Source organism: Hypanus sabinus, chromosome 7, assembly GCF_030144855.1.
Source record: "Hypanus sabinus isolate sHypSab1 chromosome 7, sHypSab1.hap1, whole genome shotgun sequence".
Classification (NCBI taxonomy): Eukaryota; Metazoa; Chordata; class Chondrichthyes; order Myliobatiformes; family Dasyatidae; genus Hypanus; species Hypanus sabinus.
In genome coordinates, this window is record NC_082712.1 from 101,261,817 (window position 1) to 101,280,181 (window position 18,365).

Genomic DNA, 18,365 nt, shown 5'->3' on the forward strand with positions numbered 1-18,365 from the left:
ATGTTGTGTTACAGTAGCAGAGAAAGTGCAGATCAGTAAGACAACGGCCATGGAAAGGTCAGTTGGGAGACCTCAAATTCATGTTTTAGAACATAAGATGTCAGTATGGCCTGGCTAGTGTGTAGCTCAGTGATGGCCTCAGGGTCTTGCTAAGTGTTGGAGGTTGACTGTTTCCTGCCACACTGCCCCTTTTCACTCTGTGTTGTTGCACTCGACCTTCAGGCTTGGCTTTGTGATGTGGAACGTACTATGCGCTTTACTCTAAAAGACCTTCTCAGGGAGACTCGAATGTCTCTAAAGAAAATGCTCACTCGACGGGACAAGTGGGTGAAGGAGTGGCCAGGCCAGGTGAGTGGTAACCTTTCATTCAGATTGTCCAGATACTCTGCAGAGGCCCAGACCAGCCTGTGTCTTTGATGGAACCCTTTATATTTCTATGACCAACTGACTGAGAGGTCCTTAAATTCTTAATGTTCTTTGTACTAGACCTTATCACGGTTCCTAAACAAGCTTCAAAACAGAGTAATTATTGTTTGGCTAGCAGAATGTGTCAACCTTTGCTTTTGTGAGATAAATGCTAGTTATTGGTGGTTTTGAAAGAAGGAAGGATAATGAGTACGGTATTTGGATCTCAGATGCAAATTCAGAGTTACTTATTATAAATACATAGAAACATACAATGAGAAACACCTGAGGATGTGTTGGGTTTAGCTACACATTCTGGTGTCAAAATAACATTCCCACAATGTTTGGCAGAACAGCACAGAACACAACAAGCATCAAACAACAGCAAAACAACCCATCTTCTCCTTCAGCCCATCCATCCATGCACATGGACAGTCCTGCAACTCCTTGCCTTGCCTTCAGTCTCCAGATTTTGGCCATTGGGCTTTGACTTTTGGACTTACGGTCAACCAAGTCTCCTATCTTCAGTACCAACCCCTGGACTTGCTGCTGATGGGGCCCCAAACTCCAGGCTCGAATTCTGGGTACACTGATTGACTGACCCTTATGCCCAATCCTGGGACACCTGGTTCCCACTGACTGAGACAGCCTGACATCCATGGATGAGCTTTGAGACTATTCCATGTCACTAGCTTTTGGAGAACTGGCCACTAACTCCTTCACATTGGTGTCCCTAAACCCTAACCTGATCACAAGTCCTATCTCTGTCCCCAAAACCTTCCCTACGAACTCAAAAGAGTAGTTAAGTCTGAGCCATGATCTTGACCAAAGATTGAAAGTGGATCTTTTCTGACAATGTAATTGGCAATGGAACAGATATCAGAATAAGGTTTATTATCACTGAAATATGTCATGAAATTTGTTTGCTGCAGCAGTACAGTGCAATAAAATATGCTATAACTAATACTATATTAAAATAAGTAAGTAATGCCAAAAGCAAGCAACAATAATGAGGTAGTGAAAGTGGGTTCATGCACCATTTTTGAAATCTGATGGCAGCGGGGGAAGGAGCCATTCCTAGAATGTTGAGTGTCTGTCTTCAGGTTCCTGTACCTCCTCCCTGATGGTAGGAATGAGAAGAGGGCATGTCCTGGATACTGACAGATGCCACCTTTTCAAGATGGTGGGGAGACTAGTACCCATGATAGAGCTGGCTAAGTTTGCAACTCTGCAGCTTTTTCCCGATCCTGTGCAGAGTTAATACAACAGATTATTTTCTCCACTTCACTGTAGGGTCCCCATCACTATTTCATAATCAGTTAGGGTTAGATGTGAAATTCACTCCATATTGGCCCACGAGATCTGGGGTCCATGGCATAAAGAAGGTTGGGAACCCATGCATTGCACACGGGCAGGGCAGGACATCTTAGATTAGACACGGAGCAAAGCTCCTTCAATACGTCCCCATTAAAGACAAACAACAAGTTTCATCAGGCTGCTGAACCTTCACTTGCCCCATTATTGAAATGTTCCCACAACCAATGGACTCACTTTCAAGGACTCTTCATCTTATGTTTTCAATATTTATTGCTTATTTAGTATTATTGTTGTTTCTTCTTGCACTTGTCTTCTGTAAACTGGTTGAACAACCTAGTTAGGTAGCCTAGTTCATTGATTCTGTTATATTTATTCTTGTATAGATTTGCTGAGTACGCCCACAGGAAAATGAAGCTCAGGGTTGTATATGGTGATGTATATGGACATTGATAATTAGATTTCTTTGAAATTTGAACTTTGGATATAGTTAGATAAAGAATAATGCTTTCCTTTAACACCCTTGAATGTTTGAACATCTTGGAGAGAAGCAGACTCTATAACCTTAGATGTTACTGTTGGTGATCGTGGAGAGAGACATAAGCTTCATATGTGTAGGAGCTATCTCTGGGCTTCCATGGTTTATCTTTTGAAACAGCATTGACAATATTTTCGGATCCCAAGTTGCACCTGGCAGGCATTTCCCTGAATTCTGAAAATTCATACATGCCTTGAAAGGGAAATAAAACCAACACCTGCAGCATCTGGTGTCACTGTGATCTCTATCTCGGCGGCTGATGTCAGAATGTCTTTCAAGAGGGTTAACTCTCGCAAGACGACAGGCCCCCTGTTGGGGTTCTTGAAACCTATACCAACCAACTAGCAGGTGTGTTCAAAGATATTCTCAATCTCTCATTGCTACAATTGGAACTTCCCACCTGGTTTCAGTGTTTAAGAAGTGCAGGGGAGAGCTGCCTTAACAACTATTGTCCAGTAGCACTCACATCTAAGGTTCCAAAGTGTTTTGAGAGGTTGGTTATGACAAAGATCAACTCCTGACTAAGCAAGGATGTTGACCCACTACAAATTGCTTATTGCCACAATAGGTTTTCAGTGGATCTGATCTCATTGGCTCTTCATGTAGTCTTGGATCACCTGGATGATACCTACATTTACATCAGGCTGCTGTTCATTGACTCCAGCTCCACAATTAACACAATCGTTCTGATCAAAAAGCTCCAAAACCTGGACCTCTGTACCTCCCTCTGCAAATGGATCCTCGACTTCCTCACTCGAAGACCACAGTGTGTGCAGATCACATCTCCAACTCACTGTTAATCAACACTGGCGCACCTCAAGGATGTGTACTTAGCCCACTGCTCTACTCTTTCTTCACCCATGACTGTGTGACTAGGCTGTGTGAATAGTTGCTGATGACACAACTATTGGCAGAATTTCAGATGGTGACTAGAAGGCATACAGGGGTGAGAGATCAGCTAGTTGAGTGGTGTCACAACAACAACATGCACTCAACGTTGGTAAGATCAAAGAATTCACTGTGGTCTTCAGGAAGGGTAAGACAAGGAAACACACATCAGTCCTCATCAAGGGATCAGAATTGGAAAGGGTGAGCAATTTCAAGTTCTTAGGTGTTAACATCTCTGAGGATCTATATATTGATGCAGTTACAAAGAAGGCATGGCAATGGCTATATTTCATTAGGTGTTTGTGGATCTTTGATATGTTACCAAAGGCACTTGCAAACTTCTACAGATGTATCATTGAAAGCATTCTAATTGGGTGCATCGCTGTCTGGTATGGGGGGGGGGGGGACGGTCAGGGTTGCACTGTGCACGATTGAAAAATAAACTACAGAAAGTTGTAATCTCTGTCAGCTCCATCATTGGCCTTCCTAGCATTGAGGACATCTTCAAGGAGCAATGCTTCAAAAAGGAGGCATCCATCATGAAGGAACATGCCTTGTTCTGTTTGCTACCATCAGGATGGAGATACAGAAGCCTGAAGAGAGACACTCAATAATTCAGGAAAAGCTTCTTTCCTTCTGCCATTAGATTTCTGAATGGACATTGAAACCATGATCACAACCTCACTTTTTTTCTTCTTGCACTACTTAATTAACTTTTTATTGTATATATACTTACTGAAATTTACAGTTTTTATTATTATGTATTGTAATTTATTGCTATCACAAAGTTAACAATTTCACAATATATTCCAGTAATATTAAACTTGGTTGTTACTGTCAGGAAAGAGGCACACACTTAATGATTCAGGAACAGCTTCTTCTCCACTGCTATATGATTCCTAAATGGACATTAAACCCATGAACACTTTTAATGTATATTATTTCTAGTTTTGCACTATTTTTAATGTTTACTATGCAGTATATGCTTATTTATTTACTTATTGTATTTTTTATTTTAATTTATGATCAGCCATGATCTCAGAATGGCGGTGCAGACTCGAGGGGCCGAATGGTCTACTTCTGCACCTATTGTCTATTGTATATTATTATGTATTGCATTGAACTGCTGCTGCTAAGTTAACAAGTTTCATGACACCTGCCGGGGATAATAAACCTGATTCTGATTCTGATTCCTCAAGCACATATTATTTACTTGTGTACAAGGAGAACAGTATGGCCCCTGTCACAAAACTGCTCTGAAGTTTGAACAAAGGAATGCCTTTCTTATATGTAAATTGACTAGTTAGATACAGATGTTGACCAGTTAGTAACCTTATAGATGTTTGCATAATCACCCACCAATCACACTGATAATACCAATAGTAATAGTGGATAGTAATAGTGTTTGTGTCCTTGAGCAAGGCACTTAACCACACATTGCTCTGCGACGACACCGGTGCCAAGCTGCTTGGGTCCTAGTGCCCTTCCCTTGGACAACTTTGGTGGCATGGAGAGGGGAAGGCTTGCAGCTTGGGCAACCGCCGGTCTCCCATACAACCCTGCCCAGGGCTATGCCCTGGAAAAACCTTCCAAGGCGCAAATCCATGGTCTCATGAGACTAATGAATGCCTATTATTTAATAGTGGATAGAATCAAAATAAAACTTCTGATTTAGTAAAGGGTGGCACGATAAGTGTAGCAGTTAGCATAATGCTATTACAGTGCCAGTAACCTGTGTTCAATTTCTGCGGTTGTGTGTAAGGAGTTTGTACGTCCTCAGTGTGACCTCATGGATTTCCTCCAGGTTCTCCATTTTCAGCCCATGTTGCAAAGATGTTAGTAGGTTAATTGGTCACATGGGTGTAATTGGGCGGCGCAGGCCCGTGGGCTGTACTTTTTGTACAGCACTGTCAAAAAGTCTTGGGCACATATATATAACTAAGGTGCTTAAGACTTTTTCATAGTAAAGTAGTAATTTTATATGTTGCTCTACTGCTGCTGCTACAAAAACATATTTCATTACATGTGAATGATGATAAACCTAATTCTGATGGGTCTTTATTGTGAATTGAGAGTGGGGAAGGATAAGGGAGAGGAAAATCATGGATAGGAAAAGGGGAAGGGAGAGGGGAAGGAGCGGGAAGCATCAGATTGACATTCTGTAATGATCAATAAACCAATTGTTTGGAATCAAATGACCTTGCCTGATTGCTTAAGGGTGGGTGTGCTTGCACCCCCTGGCCCTGGCACTCCTCTGCCACCTGTCCCATATCCATCCCATAGTGCTGCACCCTTGCCATTCCCAACATTCTTTGCACCTGCCAGATTTACAAACTCGCTGTCCGCTCCATGTTAACAAATACAGTACTGTGCAAAAGTCTTTTTTTGTAATTTATTTTTTATTGAAGTTTATCATCAAACAAACATTTCCGTAAGATGTATTTCAGATACTATACACGTATCATATAATCATATTTGTCGCAAATCTCCACATAATAATTGTCTGAGGTATACACTTATAGAAAGGAGAGGAGAGAAAGAACAATCGAAATAAAACTATGTACAAAGTAGGGAGTGATCTTTTTTTTTACAACATATTCATTGACTTGTGAGAATAAAATCAGGCCTATGAAGTGTTATGTAGTTGAACCATTTTTCCCAATATGAATCAAATTGTTCCAACTTATTAACAGATGCAGTTATCTTCTCCATTTTGTAAATGTCCATTGTAATTTCCATCCATGTATTTAAAGTTGGACTCTCCTGTGATAACCATTTCCTAGTAAGAGTCTTTTTACCAGCTGCCAACAGTATATTCATTAAATATTTATCTTTTTTCAACCATTCTTGAGGTATATATCCAAAATATATGGTCTTACTCTCTAAGGGTATTTCACATTTAAAGATGTAAATTTGTAGAATATAACTTAATCGATCTACTCTCTGAACAAATAAGAGCCAAGAAACGTGAATAATAAAAAAAAATGACGAAGGTGTGATTTCAAAGCTGGGGTCTCTAGATGATCCTGGTTTGAGCTAGAAGAAATGTCTAGCCATGGGGGGATAGCCCCTCCAATCTGTGAGTTGAGGGCCCCTGCTGCAGTACCTATAAAATAAAGTAAAAAAATTTATGTCTATTACACAGAAATGATTTCCCTGTGTGTTCCTCCCATGTATGTATTCTCATTTAGGTGGGGAAAAAGGAGTGAATGAATGAATAAAAAATAAATTAGTAATGTAAAATCCACATTATGATACGTATTTCTTGAGATAGGTATATCACCATCTATTTTTGCTTCTGTCTAGTTTATCAGCACTTTTAAAGTTAGCCAAACCTTATGGCTTTTCTGGAAGAGGTGAGGGCTGTCATTGGAGAACTCAGTCTCTTCCTAATATCCTTCTCTCGTCTTCCTCCCATCCCTTGATTTCTCGGTTCTCTTACTAATTCCCAAGCAGATCGGGATAATTGCTCAGCCAGGCTGTTGGTCTGACCATGCTAACGGGCAATCCTCTGTTGTTCATAACCGTGCAAAAGTCTTAAGCACTCTAGCTATATATATGTCCCAAAGACGTTGCATAGTGCTGTATCTCTAAACAATAAAATAGACTGCCAGCTGTATCACCCTTGAATATTTCATTTGCATACTTATCTTGTCTCAGTGTGCCAAATAGTTCTGGTCCCCTGCTGTGTAAAGGGGAGAAATGCTCCTCAACTACCTCTCTTGCTTGGACTGACTGCACATGATCTTCACCATAACTTTTTGCAACTTCCACAGGTTAACGGGCTACCCATTGCAGTAACAACACTTCTCAGAGTACCTAACCTCTGTCTCCTTCTTAACAATAATTGAACTTCTTTGTCCTCTCACCTTGCTGGTACTTCTCCCCAGATGCTAATCACTGCCAGCCAGATTCAGTGGACTACTGATGTTACCAAAGCACTGATATCGGCCAAAGATCTGGATGATAAGAAGCCACTGCGAGTTATTAAACGGAAACAGGTGAGCTGAATGTTGAATTTCTTCATGGTGTTGCAGCCTCATTAATGATGAGATGACAAATCTCTTCTAGCTGAGAAGAGAGACAATGTTTTCTGAATGGGCATCCCTTCCAGTATCCATCTCTAGCCTTTCATGAGTTGGTGGTAAAGAAGGGAAATGCATTGTTAGCATTCATTTTGAGAGGATTAGAATATAAATGCAAGTTTGTAGTGCTGAGGCTTTATAAGGCATTGGTCAGACCACACTTGCAGTATTATGAGCAGTTTTGGCCCCCTTATCTAAGAAAGGATGTTCTGGAATTGGAGTGGATCCAGGGCAGGTTCACGAGAATGATCCTGAGAACAAAAGGGTTAATGTCTGAGGAGAATTTGATGGCTTGAGCCTGTACTTGCTGGAGTTTAAAAGAATGATTGGGGGTGGGTCTCATTGAAACCTGTCATATATTGAGAGGATGTTTGCGACAGTGGGTGAGTCTAGGACCAGAGGACAGAGCCTCAGAATGCAAGGTCGTCCTTTGGAACAGAGATGAAGAGGAATTTTTTTCACCAGAGGTGAATCTGTGGAATTCATTGTTATGGAGGGCTGTGTAGACCACGTCATTGGCTGTATTTAAAGCAGGTTGATAGGTCTTGATTAGAAAGGGTGTTAAAGGTTATGGGGAGAAGGCAGGATAACGGGGTAGGAAGGATATAAAAAAATCAGCCATGATAGAATGGCAAGCAGACTTGATGGGCCAAATGGCATACTGTGCAAATGTAGGTGGGTGGGAGGAGCTGAGATTGTTCTCCTCAGATCAAAGCAGGGAGATTATTAGAAAGGTTTGTGAACTGAGGGGCACAGATTGAGGTCAACTGGCAAAACAACCCGAGGCAGCTGGATGAGTGCTGGTGAATGGAAGTGGATTCAGTACAGGTCTTTTAAAAATAGGAAAAAACATTGTTGCACTGTGTGAAAAGAAACACATTTGGAATATTGTATTCATTTCTGGTCACCTCATTATAGGAAGGATGTGGAAGCTTTAGAGAGGATGCTGAGGAGATTTACAAAGGTGCTGCCTGGATCTGAGAGCATGTTTTATAAGGATAGTCTGAGTGAGCTAGGGCTTTTCTCTTTGGAGTAAAGGAGTATGAGAGGTGTATGATAAGAGGCATAGATAGAATGGATATCCAGAGACTTTTTTCCAAGGGTGGAAATGACAAATGTAAAAGGGCATGCTTTTAAAGTGATTGGGTGAAAGTATAGAGAGGATGTCAGAGGTAGGTTTTTACAGAGAGAATGATGGGTGCATGGAAGTTACTGCCTGAGGTGGTGGTAGGGTTAGATACATTAGGACATTTAAAGGATTCTCAGACACTTAAAGGCACATGGATGAAAAAAATGTGGAGGCCAATGTGGGAAGGAAGAGTTAGACCTTGGAGCAGGTTAGAAGGTCAGTACAGCGCCGTGGGCCAAAGGGCCTGTACTGTTCGGTGATCTTTGATGATATGTCAGCCAGTGGTGGGTGCATTGCTATAGCTCCTACTATCATATTGTTCCGTGTAGGTGAGCATGTTGCACAAGTATTCTGAGGCCATTCGAGGAAGCCTGACCAAGATCATGCGCCTCAAGATAGTGGCCCTGGTGACAGTGGAGGTCCATGCTCGAGATGTCATTGACAAGTTGTACAGGATTAACTGTATGGATGTGACGGCATTCGACTGGCTCAGCCAGCTTCGGCTCTACTGGGACAAGGTGAGTCTGCACATTACCTTTTGTCACTCTGCTATTTCCAGTGAAGGAACTCCCAGTGCTGAAGGCCGAGGGGTTGCAGGGTTGCAATGCAGAGACAGTGAAGGACTAGGCACACTTTTCTAAGCCGAGATGATGAGGGTCCCAGAAGATAAACAACAGGGAATTGTGTTACTTCTCATCTCTGGTCTTGGAATTCATGATGGCAGTGGTTGGGGATTTGGGAACTGCTGTTGGCGTCATCTTAGCAAGTCCCTGCTATATCTTTAGTGGGTGGTACACACTACCCACACGCAGTGATAGCGGTGAGAGGAATAAATTTTGGAAGTGTTTGACGGAATTTCAGTCAAGTGTTTTGCAGGTTTGTTAGTTATCCTTCCACCAGTGGTCATGGCCTGTCAGGAGAGGGACAGGTCATCGGCCCTGAATCATCTCAGCACTGGCAATGAGAATTTCCGAACTGACCTGGAACATGGACATGGGGTGGCTCAGGCAGTGCTTAATCCTGTTTAATGAGATAGTTTTATTGCCACAGGATAGCCATTACCCCCATCCTTAACATCCTCGTCAGGTCACCCACCCCACGCTGCCCACACACTGAGTGTGGATCGGTCACCCACACAGTGACAGTAGACAGGTCACCCACCCCACACCGGCCACGTCTGAGTATGGATGGGTCAGTGAACCCATGGCAGGGTCATTGCATTGTAGTGCTGGACAGGGAGAATGATGGCTGGATGAGTTCATAAAGGGACATGATCACAACAAGGATAATTTAACTTTACCCAGAATCAGAGGTAGCTTCACAGAGTGGACCAGTGACCATCCGGCAACAAGGGTCTGTGACCTGTTGATTTATTACATTGCCCGATGTGTAGTGGGAGAGGGTTTTGCCTAATATCTCTGCACTTCTCTGTTTTCTGCAGGATCTGGATGACTGTCTAGTCCGACAGACTAACACCCATTTCCAGTATGGCTATGAGTATCTGGGCAACTCTGGACGCCTGGTGATCACTCCACTGACGGATAGGTGGGGCCCACATCTCCCCTCCCCTCCCTTCTCTGCCTTGCTGTTAGTGCCTGAACTGACACAATATCAGAGTGGCAATGGGTGGGATAGTATATGCAAATGTAAAGCAGGGAGCCCTGTTAATCACAGCACTGCTAGGGAAATGTGGGAACTATTCAGTTCACCTTGTCTGTCAATCCAAGCATGACCAGCACTCAGTTCACATTGTATTCTTATGTCTGTTACTAAGGGCAAATTATCAGACAGCTGGTCTTTACACTATAATGGGATTCTACCACTAAACATATTACCCTCTCCTCACCCACTCTCTACCCTCCATAGGGGCAAGTCCTCCCTTACCACCATTCAGGACTCAACAGTCCTTCCAGGTAAGGTGACACTTCCCCTGTGAGTCTGTTGGGATTATCTACCGTATCCAGAACTCCCAGTGCAGCCTCAACATTGTTGAGACCAGACTCAGAACTGGAGGGAGCCCTTTGTCAAGCACCTTTGCCCTTCCTCCGACAAAAGACAGGATCTCCTGGTGGCAATGCATTTCAATTTGACTTCCATTCCTATTCTGTTGTGTCCATCCGTGGCCTCCTCTACTGCCACAATGAGACCAAACGTGGCTTGGTGGAACAACACCTCATAGTCTGTCTGGATAGCCTCCAACCAGATGGCCATAAGACCATACAATATAGGAGCAGAAGTAGGCCATTCAGCCCATTGAGTCAGCTCTACCATTCAATCATGGGCTGATCCAATTCTTCCAGTCATCCCCACTCCCCTGCCTTCACCCCATACCTTTTGATGCCCTGGCTAATCAATAACCTATCAAAACACAAAAATACAACTGCAGATGCTGTGGATCAAAGAATATGTACAGAACGCTGGAAGAATTCTGCAGGCCAGGCAGCATCCGTGAGAAAAGAGTAGCCAACGTTTTGGGCTGAGACCCTTCATCAGGAATTGGCTACTCTTTTCTCACGGATGCTGCCTGGCCTGCTGAATTCTTCCAACGTTGTGTACGTAATCAATAACCTATCTATCTCTGCTTTAAATGATTTCGCCTCCACAGCCGCTCGTGGCAACAAATTCCACAGACTTCCCACCCTCTGACTAAAGTTATTCTCCGCAACTCAGTCCTTCAATCCTGAAGTCATGCCCTCTTGTCCTAGAATCTCTTACCATGGCATGAACATCTATCTCACCGACTTCCAGTAATTTATTCTCACTCTCCCCTTTTCTCTTTTTCCATTTCCCATTCTGGTTCTCTTCTCATCCCTCTTCTTCTCACCTCCCTCTGATTCCAGTCCTCCTTTCCTTTCTCCCAGGTCTGGTGTCCTCTTCTTCAGCCCTTTATCTCTTCCTTCATGTAGGCATTGTCATTTATGGTATACTGTCATTAAAGGCATAGACACCTCAGGGAATCTCCCTCTCATCAACCCACCCTTTCTTCTCTTTCCAGGTGCTACATGACACTGACGACTGCTCTCCACCTGCGTCGAGGAGGTTCCCCCAAGGGTCCTGCTGGAACAGGGAAGACTGAAACGGTGAAAGATCTGGGGAAAGCACTGGGAATGTACGTGATTGTGGTCAACTGCTCTGAAGGCCTTGACTACAAATCCATGGGCCGAATGTACTCTGGACTGGCACAGGTGAAAGAGGAAACCAACCTTGTCATTGTCATCAGAAGTTGGGAATTTATTTGTCAGATGTACATCGAAACATCCAAACATGCAATAAATTGCACTGTTTGCATCAAAGATGTGCTGGGAGCAGCTCACAAGTGTCACCATGCTTCTGACAACAACATAATATGCCCATAATTTAATAACCCCTAACCTGTTCTTGTACAGTATATCTTTGGAATGTGGGAGAAATCTGAAGCACCAAGAGGAAACACATGCAGTCACAGGGAGAATGTACAAATTCCTTACATACAGTGGCTGCAAATTGAACCCAGGTCACTGCTGCTGTAATTGTGTTATGCTAACTGCTATGCTACCATACCGAACAGCTGTAATGTGGAAATCACCTGCATCAGAGGGGCAGTGCTGAAACAGAGCTCAGCATATTGGGAGCGGGCAGGTGCAGTCCTATATAATATAACCATATAACAATTTCAGCACATAAGCAGGCCATCTTGGCCCTTCTAGTCCATGCCAAGCACTTACTCTCACCTAGTCCCACTGGCCCGCACTCAGCCCATAACTCTCCATTCCTGGTATATGGACAGGAATTTGAATATAAAGTCAATTTTACTTTAAATGACAATACCGAACCTGCCTCTACCACTTCTAATGGAAGCTTGTGCCACACAGCTACCACTCTCTGAGTAAAAAAATTCCCCCTCGTGTTACCCTTAAACTTTTGCCCCCTAACTCTCAACTCATGTCCTCTTGTTTGTATCTTCCCTACTCTCAATGGAAAAAGTCTATCCATGTCAACTCTACCTATCCCCCTCATAATATTAAATACTTCTATCAAGTCCCCCCTCAACCTTCTACACTCCAAAGAATAAAGACCTAACATGTTCAACCTTTCCCTGTAACTTAGGTGCTGAAACCCAGGTAACATTCTAGTAAATCTTCTCTGAACTCTCTCTATTTTGTTGACATCTTTCCTATAATTCGGTGACCAGAACTGTACACAATACTCCATATTCAGCCTTACCAATGCCTTGTACAATTTTAACATTACATCCCAACTCCTATACTCAATGCTCTGATTTATAAAGGCTAGCATACCAAAAGCTTTCTTCACCACCCTATCCACATGAGATTCCACCTTCAGGGAACTATTCACCATTATTCCTAAATTACTCTGTTCTGCATTCTTCAATGCCCTACCATTTACCATGTATGTCCTATTTGGATTATTCCTACCAAAATATAGCACCTCACACTTATCAGCATTAAACTCCATCTGCCATCATTCAGCCCACTCTTCTAACTGGCCTAAATCTCTCTGCAAGCTTTGAAAACCTACTTTATTATCCACAATGCCACCTACCTTAGTATCATCTGCATACTTACTAATCCAATTTACCATCCCATCATCCAGATCATTAATATATATGACAAACAACATTGGACCCAGTACAGATCCCTGAGGCACACCACTAGTCACCGGCCTGCAACCTGACAAACAGTTATCCACCACTACTCTCTGGCATCTCCCATCCAGCCACAGTTGAATCCATTTTACTACTTCAGTATTAATACCTAACGATTTTTATACCTAACGATTTCCTACAATAATGTCAGAGGAACGGGGGAAGAGGAACCATGTTGTTGAACATGGGGATTGCCAAAAGCTTCTGTTGCTGTTGTTGTTGGTGATGTCTGTGCTGTTGTGTTGATCGTGATGGGCATGCTATATTGGCACTGGAATGTGTGGTGACACTTGTGGGCTGGCCCCAGCACATCCTTAAATTATGTTGGTTGTTAATGCAAACAACATATTTCAATGTGATATACGTGCGATAAGTACATGGATTTAATCTGATCTGATATGGAAACACTGCCGTCTGTGGGAGCTCCTTATGTTGCCATGTTATGGTAATAACTTCAACAATACTTGTGGCTATAAAGTGCTTTGGGATGTCCTGAGGGAGGAGAGAATGTAGAAGTAGGGCCTTGCATTTATGTCAGCAGAAGGGGGTGAATACACCTGCAGTAATCATGCAATACTCCTTGTTGTGTGCTGATGCGAGAGTATTGAATGTTTGTGTGTACAGACTGGAGCCTGGGGTTGTTTCGATGAATTTAACCGCATCAACATTGAGGTGCTGTCAGTAGTGGCTCAGCAGATCCTTTCCATCCTGTCCGCTCTGTCCGCTGGGCTAAACCGCTTCGTCTTTGAAGGGCGCGAGATCAACCTGGTCTGGTCGTGTGGCATCTTCATAACCATGAACCCAGGTAAGGCTGTGGGCTGGGAATGTTCCCCATCCGAGGCAGAACTCTCCCATCTCAGCTGATCTTGGGAATATCTACAGGGGTAGGCTACTCAGGTTTGGGTATAGTGGAATCATTGAATCATGGCTGAAGTATGGTTGTAGCTGGGAGCTGAATGCCCAAGGTTACATGTTGTATTGAAGGGATAAGAAGGTAGGCAGAGGGGGTGACTGGTAAAGAATGGTTTTAAATCAGTAGATGTTGAATCCTTGTGGGTTGAGTTAAGAAACTGCAAGAGTAAAAGGACCCAGATGGCAGTTATACACAGGCTTCCCAACTGTAACTGAGGTGTGGACCACAGATTACAACAGGAAATAGAAAAGGCATCTCAAAAGGGCAATGTATTGATAGTCATGGGAGATTTTAACATGCAGGTCAATTGGGAAAATCAGGTTGGAAATGGATGTTAAGAGAGTTGAGTTTGTTGAATGCCTATGAGATGGCTTTTTAGGGCAGTTTGTCATTGAGCCTCCTAGGGGATCGGCTATACTGGATTGGTGTTATGTAATGAACCAGAGGTGATTAGGGAGCTTAAGGTAAAAGAGCCAGTGATCACAATATGATTGAGTTCAACTTGAAAATGAATAAGGAGAAAGTGAAGATGGAAGGGAAGTGCAACACCTGGAAGAAATCCACATGGTCATATTTAAGGGATGTTTGGATCAGTACATGAATAGGAAGGGGTATAGAGTGTTTTCGTTTGGGTGTGGATAGACGGGACTAGGCAGAAATCATGTTGGCATGAACCAGATGGGCTGAAGTACCTGTTTATGTTCTGTAGTGCTCTATGACTCTGTAACAAAGAGACTGTGGAGGTTGGGTTACAAACAGGAGCTTCAAGACCCTGTCAGGGCATTGCACTGTAGAGGACTAAGGCAGGTGAATTGAGCTGCAGAGCAGATGAACTGCAGTCTTAATGTGCAGCAGAGTGGGATGGAGAGGCTCAGTGATCTATGCATGTCCCTACCAGTGAAGGCACGGAGAATTGGGAGGGAATAAGTAAAACACTGTTGTTATTTATTACAGGGTATGCTGGCCGCACAGAACTGCCAGATAACCTGAAGTCAATGTTCAGGCCTATCTCCATGGTGGTCCCTGACTCAACACTGATCGCAGAGATCATCTTGTTTGCAGAGGGGTTCAACAACTGCAAGGTACACTTCCTTCGTGCACATTAGGCTAGCTACCTCCTTCATATGCATTCCTTCTCCCATACCTCTTGCACATGCATTCAGCTAGTGTCCCTTCACCAATAAAATACAGAATATTACCAAGTTCCTTTCTTTCCACTTCCCTCCTTAGGGTATGTAGAATGTGAGCTGGTTTTACTTCTGAGAGTGAGGATATGGCTGAGAGATGTGGCCTTCCCTAAGGGGTCAACATGATCCTGTTTAGCAAAATTCTGCTGAGGCTGGATACCTGTAATGGAACTGAAAATGCTGGAAATGTTGAGCAAGTCAGTCAGCATCTGTGAAGCAAGAAACAGATGCTGAAGTTGTTCATCCCCCACTGCAGAGTGCCCTGTAAGAGAAATGGCACAGGTACTGCAAGCTGCATGGGGCATGGGTATTTTCCAATGGGCAGTGCTACTTATAGTGGAGAACCTGGGAGCTCCCGACCACCGATCATCAAACTGGAATTGGAATTGGCAGTGAGAAGTGTAGACAGAGTCCTTGGAGGGGTAGCTAGTTCCTGTGATGTGCAGAGCTGTGATATGCAACTCTCTGCAAGTCGGTACCAGTGGTTAGATAATTTTAGTTAAATGATGGACTCTGGGCTTTTTTGATTTGCGGTTTACAGATGTCACCTAGCTGTCTGACCAAAGAAAAAAATTGATGAGAACTGCCCCCCTTGTAACTGGACATTCCTGCCTTCTATTTGGGTTTTACAAGAACGATTCCAGGAATGAAAGGAGTGTTTATTGACTAGCTGTATCACAGCCTGGTATGGAAACACCAATGCCCTTGAATGGAAAATGGGTACAGCTCAGTCCATCATGGGTAAAACACTTCCAACCATTGTGCACATCTATGTGGATCATTGTCACAGGAAAGGAGCATCCATTGATAGGGACCCCCACCACCCAGTACATGCTCTCTTCTCACTGCTTCCATCAGAAAGAAGGTACAAGAGCCTCAGGACTCGCACCAACAGGTTCAGGAACAGTTATTACCCATCAGCCATCAGGTTCTTCAACCAAAGGGGATAATTTCATTCAACTTCTCTCATCATTGGATTGTTTCCACAGCCAATGGATTCATGTTCAAGGACTCTTCATCTAATGTTCTAGATATTTATTACTTATTTATGATTATTATTTTCATATTTTCTCAGCTCAAGCTGGTAAAACCTGAGGTACGCATAGCCAAGCACACTTACTTCTCAATTGTTAGGAACTTTCAGACTATTCTAGTGGTGTTTAGTATTGTGGCTTTTTGAAGATTTACATAGATATTGTTGTGTAGCCCTAATTGTTTAATGCTATTATGTAGTGCCTAACCAAGATATTACTAACCAAGACAATTTATACCTTGTACTTGTTCCAGATTCTTTCAATTTCCTCTTTTTGTTCAATATATTGCTGATGTTTTTCACTTATTGGTTTCTGAGAGTTATGTGTTTTTGGAATGGTTACAGAAACATAGAAAACCTACAGCACATTCCAGGCCCTTCGGTGCCCAAAGTTGTGCCAAACATGTCCCAACCTTAGAAATTACTATGCTTACCTATAGCCCTCTATTTTTCTAAGCTCCACGTACCGATCCAGAAGTCTCTTAAAAGCCCCTATCGTATCCACCTCCACCACCATTACCGGCAGCCCATTCCACGCACTCACCACTCTCTAAGTAAAAAACTTATCCCTGACATCTCCTCTGTATCGACTCCACAGCACCTTAAACCCGTGTCCTCTCGTGGCAACCATTTCAGCCCTGGGAAAAAGCCTCTGACTATCCACACGATCAATTCCTCTCATCATCTTATATACCTCTATCAGGTCACCTCTCATCCTCCGTCACTCCAAGGAGAAAAGGCCAAGTTCACTCAAACTATTCTCATAAGGCATGCTCCCCAATCCAGGCAACATCCTTGTAAATCTCCTCTGCACCCTTTCTATGGCTTCCACATCCTTTCTGTAGTGAGGCGACCAGAACTGAGCACAGTACTCCAAATGGGGTCTGACCAGGGTCCTATATAGCTGCAACATTACCTCTCAGCAACTAAATTCAATTCCATGATTGATGAAAGCCGATACACCGTACACCTTCTTAACCACAGAGTCAACCTGCGCAGCTGCTTTGAGCATCCTATGGACTCAGACCCTGGGATCCCTCTCATCCTCCACACTGCCAAGAGTCTTACCATTAACACTATATTCTGCCATCATATTTGACCTACCACAATGAACCACTTCACACTTATCTGGGTTGAACTCCATCTGCCACTTCTCAGCCCAGTTTTGTATCCTATCAATGTCCCGCTGTAACTGCTGGCAGCCCTCCACACTATCCACAACACCTCCAACCTTTGTGTCATCAGTAAACTTACTAAGCCATCCCTCCACTTTTTCATCCAGATCATTTATAAAAATAACGAAGAGTAAGGGTCTGAAACAGATCCCTGAGGCACTGCACTGGTGACCCACCTCCATGCAGAATATGACCCGTCTACAACCACACTTTGCCTTCTGTGGACAAGCCAGTTCTGGATCCACAAAAGAATGTCCCGTTGGATCCCATGCCTCCTTACTTTCTCAATAAGCCTTGCATGGGGTACCTTATCAAATGCCTTGCTGAAATCCATATACACTACATTTACTGCTCTTCCTTCATCAATGTGTTTAGTCACATCCTCAAAAAATTAAATCAGGCTCGTAAGGCATGACCCGCCTTTGACAAACCATTCTGACTGTTCCTTATCATATTATACCTCTCCAAATGTTCATAAATCCTCCCTCTCAGGATCTTCTCCATCAACTTACCAACCACTGAAGTAAGACTCACTGGTCTATAATTTCCTGAGCTATCTCTACTCCCTTTCTTGAATAAAAGAACAACATCCTCAATCCTCCAGAACCTCTTCCGTCCCATGGATGATGCAAAGATCATCGCCAGAGACTGAACAATCTCCTCCCTCGCCTCCCACAGTAGCCTGGGGTACATCTAGTCTGGTCCTGGTGACTCATCCAATGATGCTTTCCAAAAGCTCCAGCACATCCTCTTTAATATCTACATGCTCAAGCTTTTCAGTCTGCTGCAAGTCATCACTACAATCACCAAGGTCCTTTCCCATAGTGAATACTGAAGTAAAGTATTCATTAAGTACCTCTGCTATTTCCTCCGGTTCCATACACACTTTCCTGCTGTCACACTTGATGGGTCCTATTCTTTCACGTCTTATCCTCTTGCTCGTACCATACGTAGAATGCCTTGGGGTTTTCCTTAATCCTGCCCGCCAAGGCCTTCTCATGGTCCTTTCTGGCTCTCCTAATTTCCTTCTTAAGCTCCTTTCTTTTAGCCTTA

At 43.3% G+C, this 18,365-nt stretch overlaps 1 protein-coding gene across 1 annotated transcript in view; it reads left to right on the forward strand.

The window, feature by feature from the left end:
- dnah2 (dynein, axonemal, heavy chain 2) overlaps positions 1-18,365 on the forward strand; it is a 462,789-nt gene that overhangs the window by 235,219 nt on the left and 209,205 nt on the right. Inside the window, exons 33-39 of the mRNA XM_059975314.1 lie at positions 223-348; positions 7,036-7,146; positions 8,689-8,877; positions 9,801-9,904; positions 11,355-11,544; positions 13,629-13,809; positions 14,872-14,999. Of these exons, the coding sequence (XP_059831297.1) occupies positions 223-348; positions 7,036-7,146; positions 8,689-8,877; positions 9,801-9,904; positions 11,355-11,544; positions 13,629-13,809; positions 14,872-14,999 (1,029 nt within the window). The remainder of the gene's footprint in view (positions 1-222; positions 349-7,035; positions 7,147-8,688; positions 8,878-9,800; positions 9,905-11,354; positions 11,545-13,628; positions 13,810-14,871; positions 15,000-18,365) is intronic.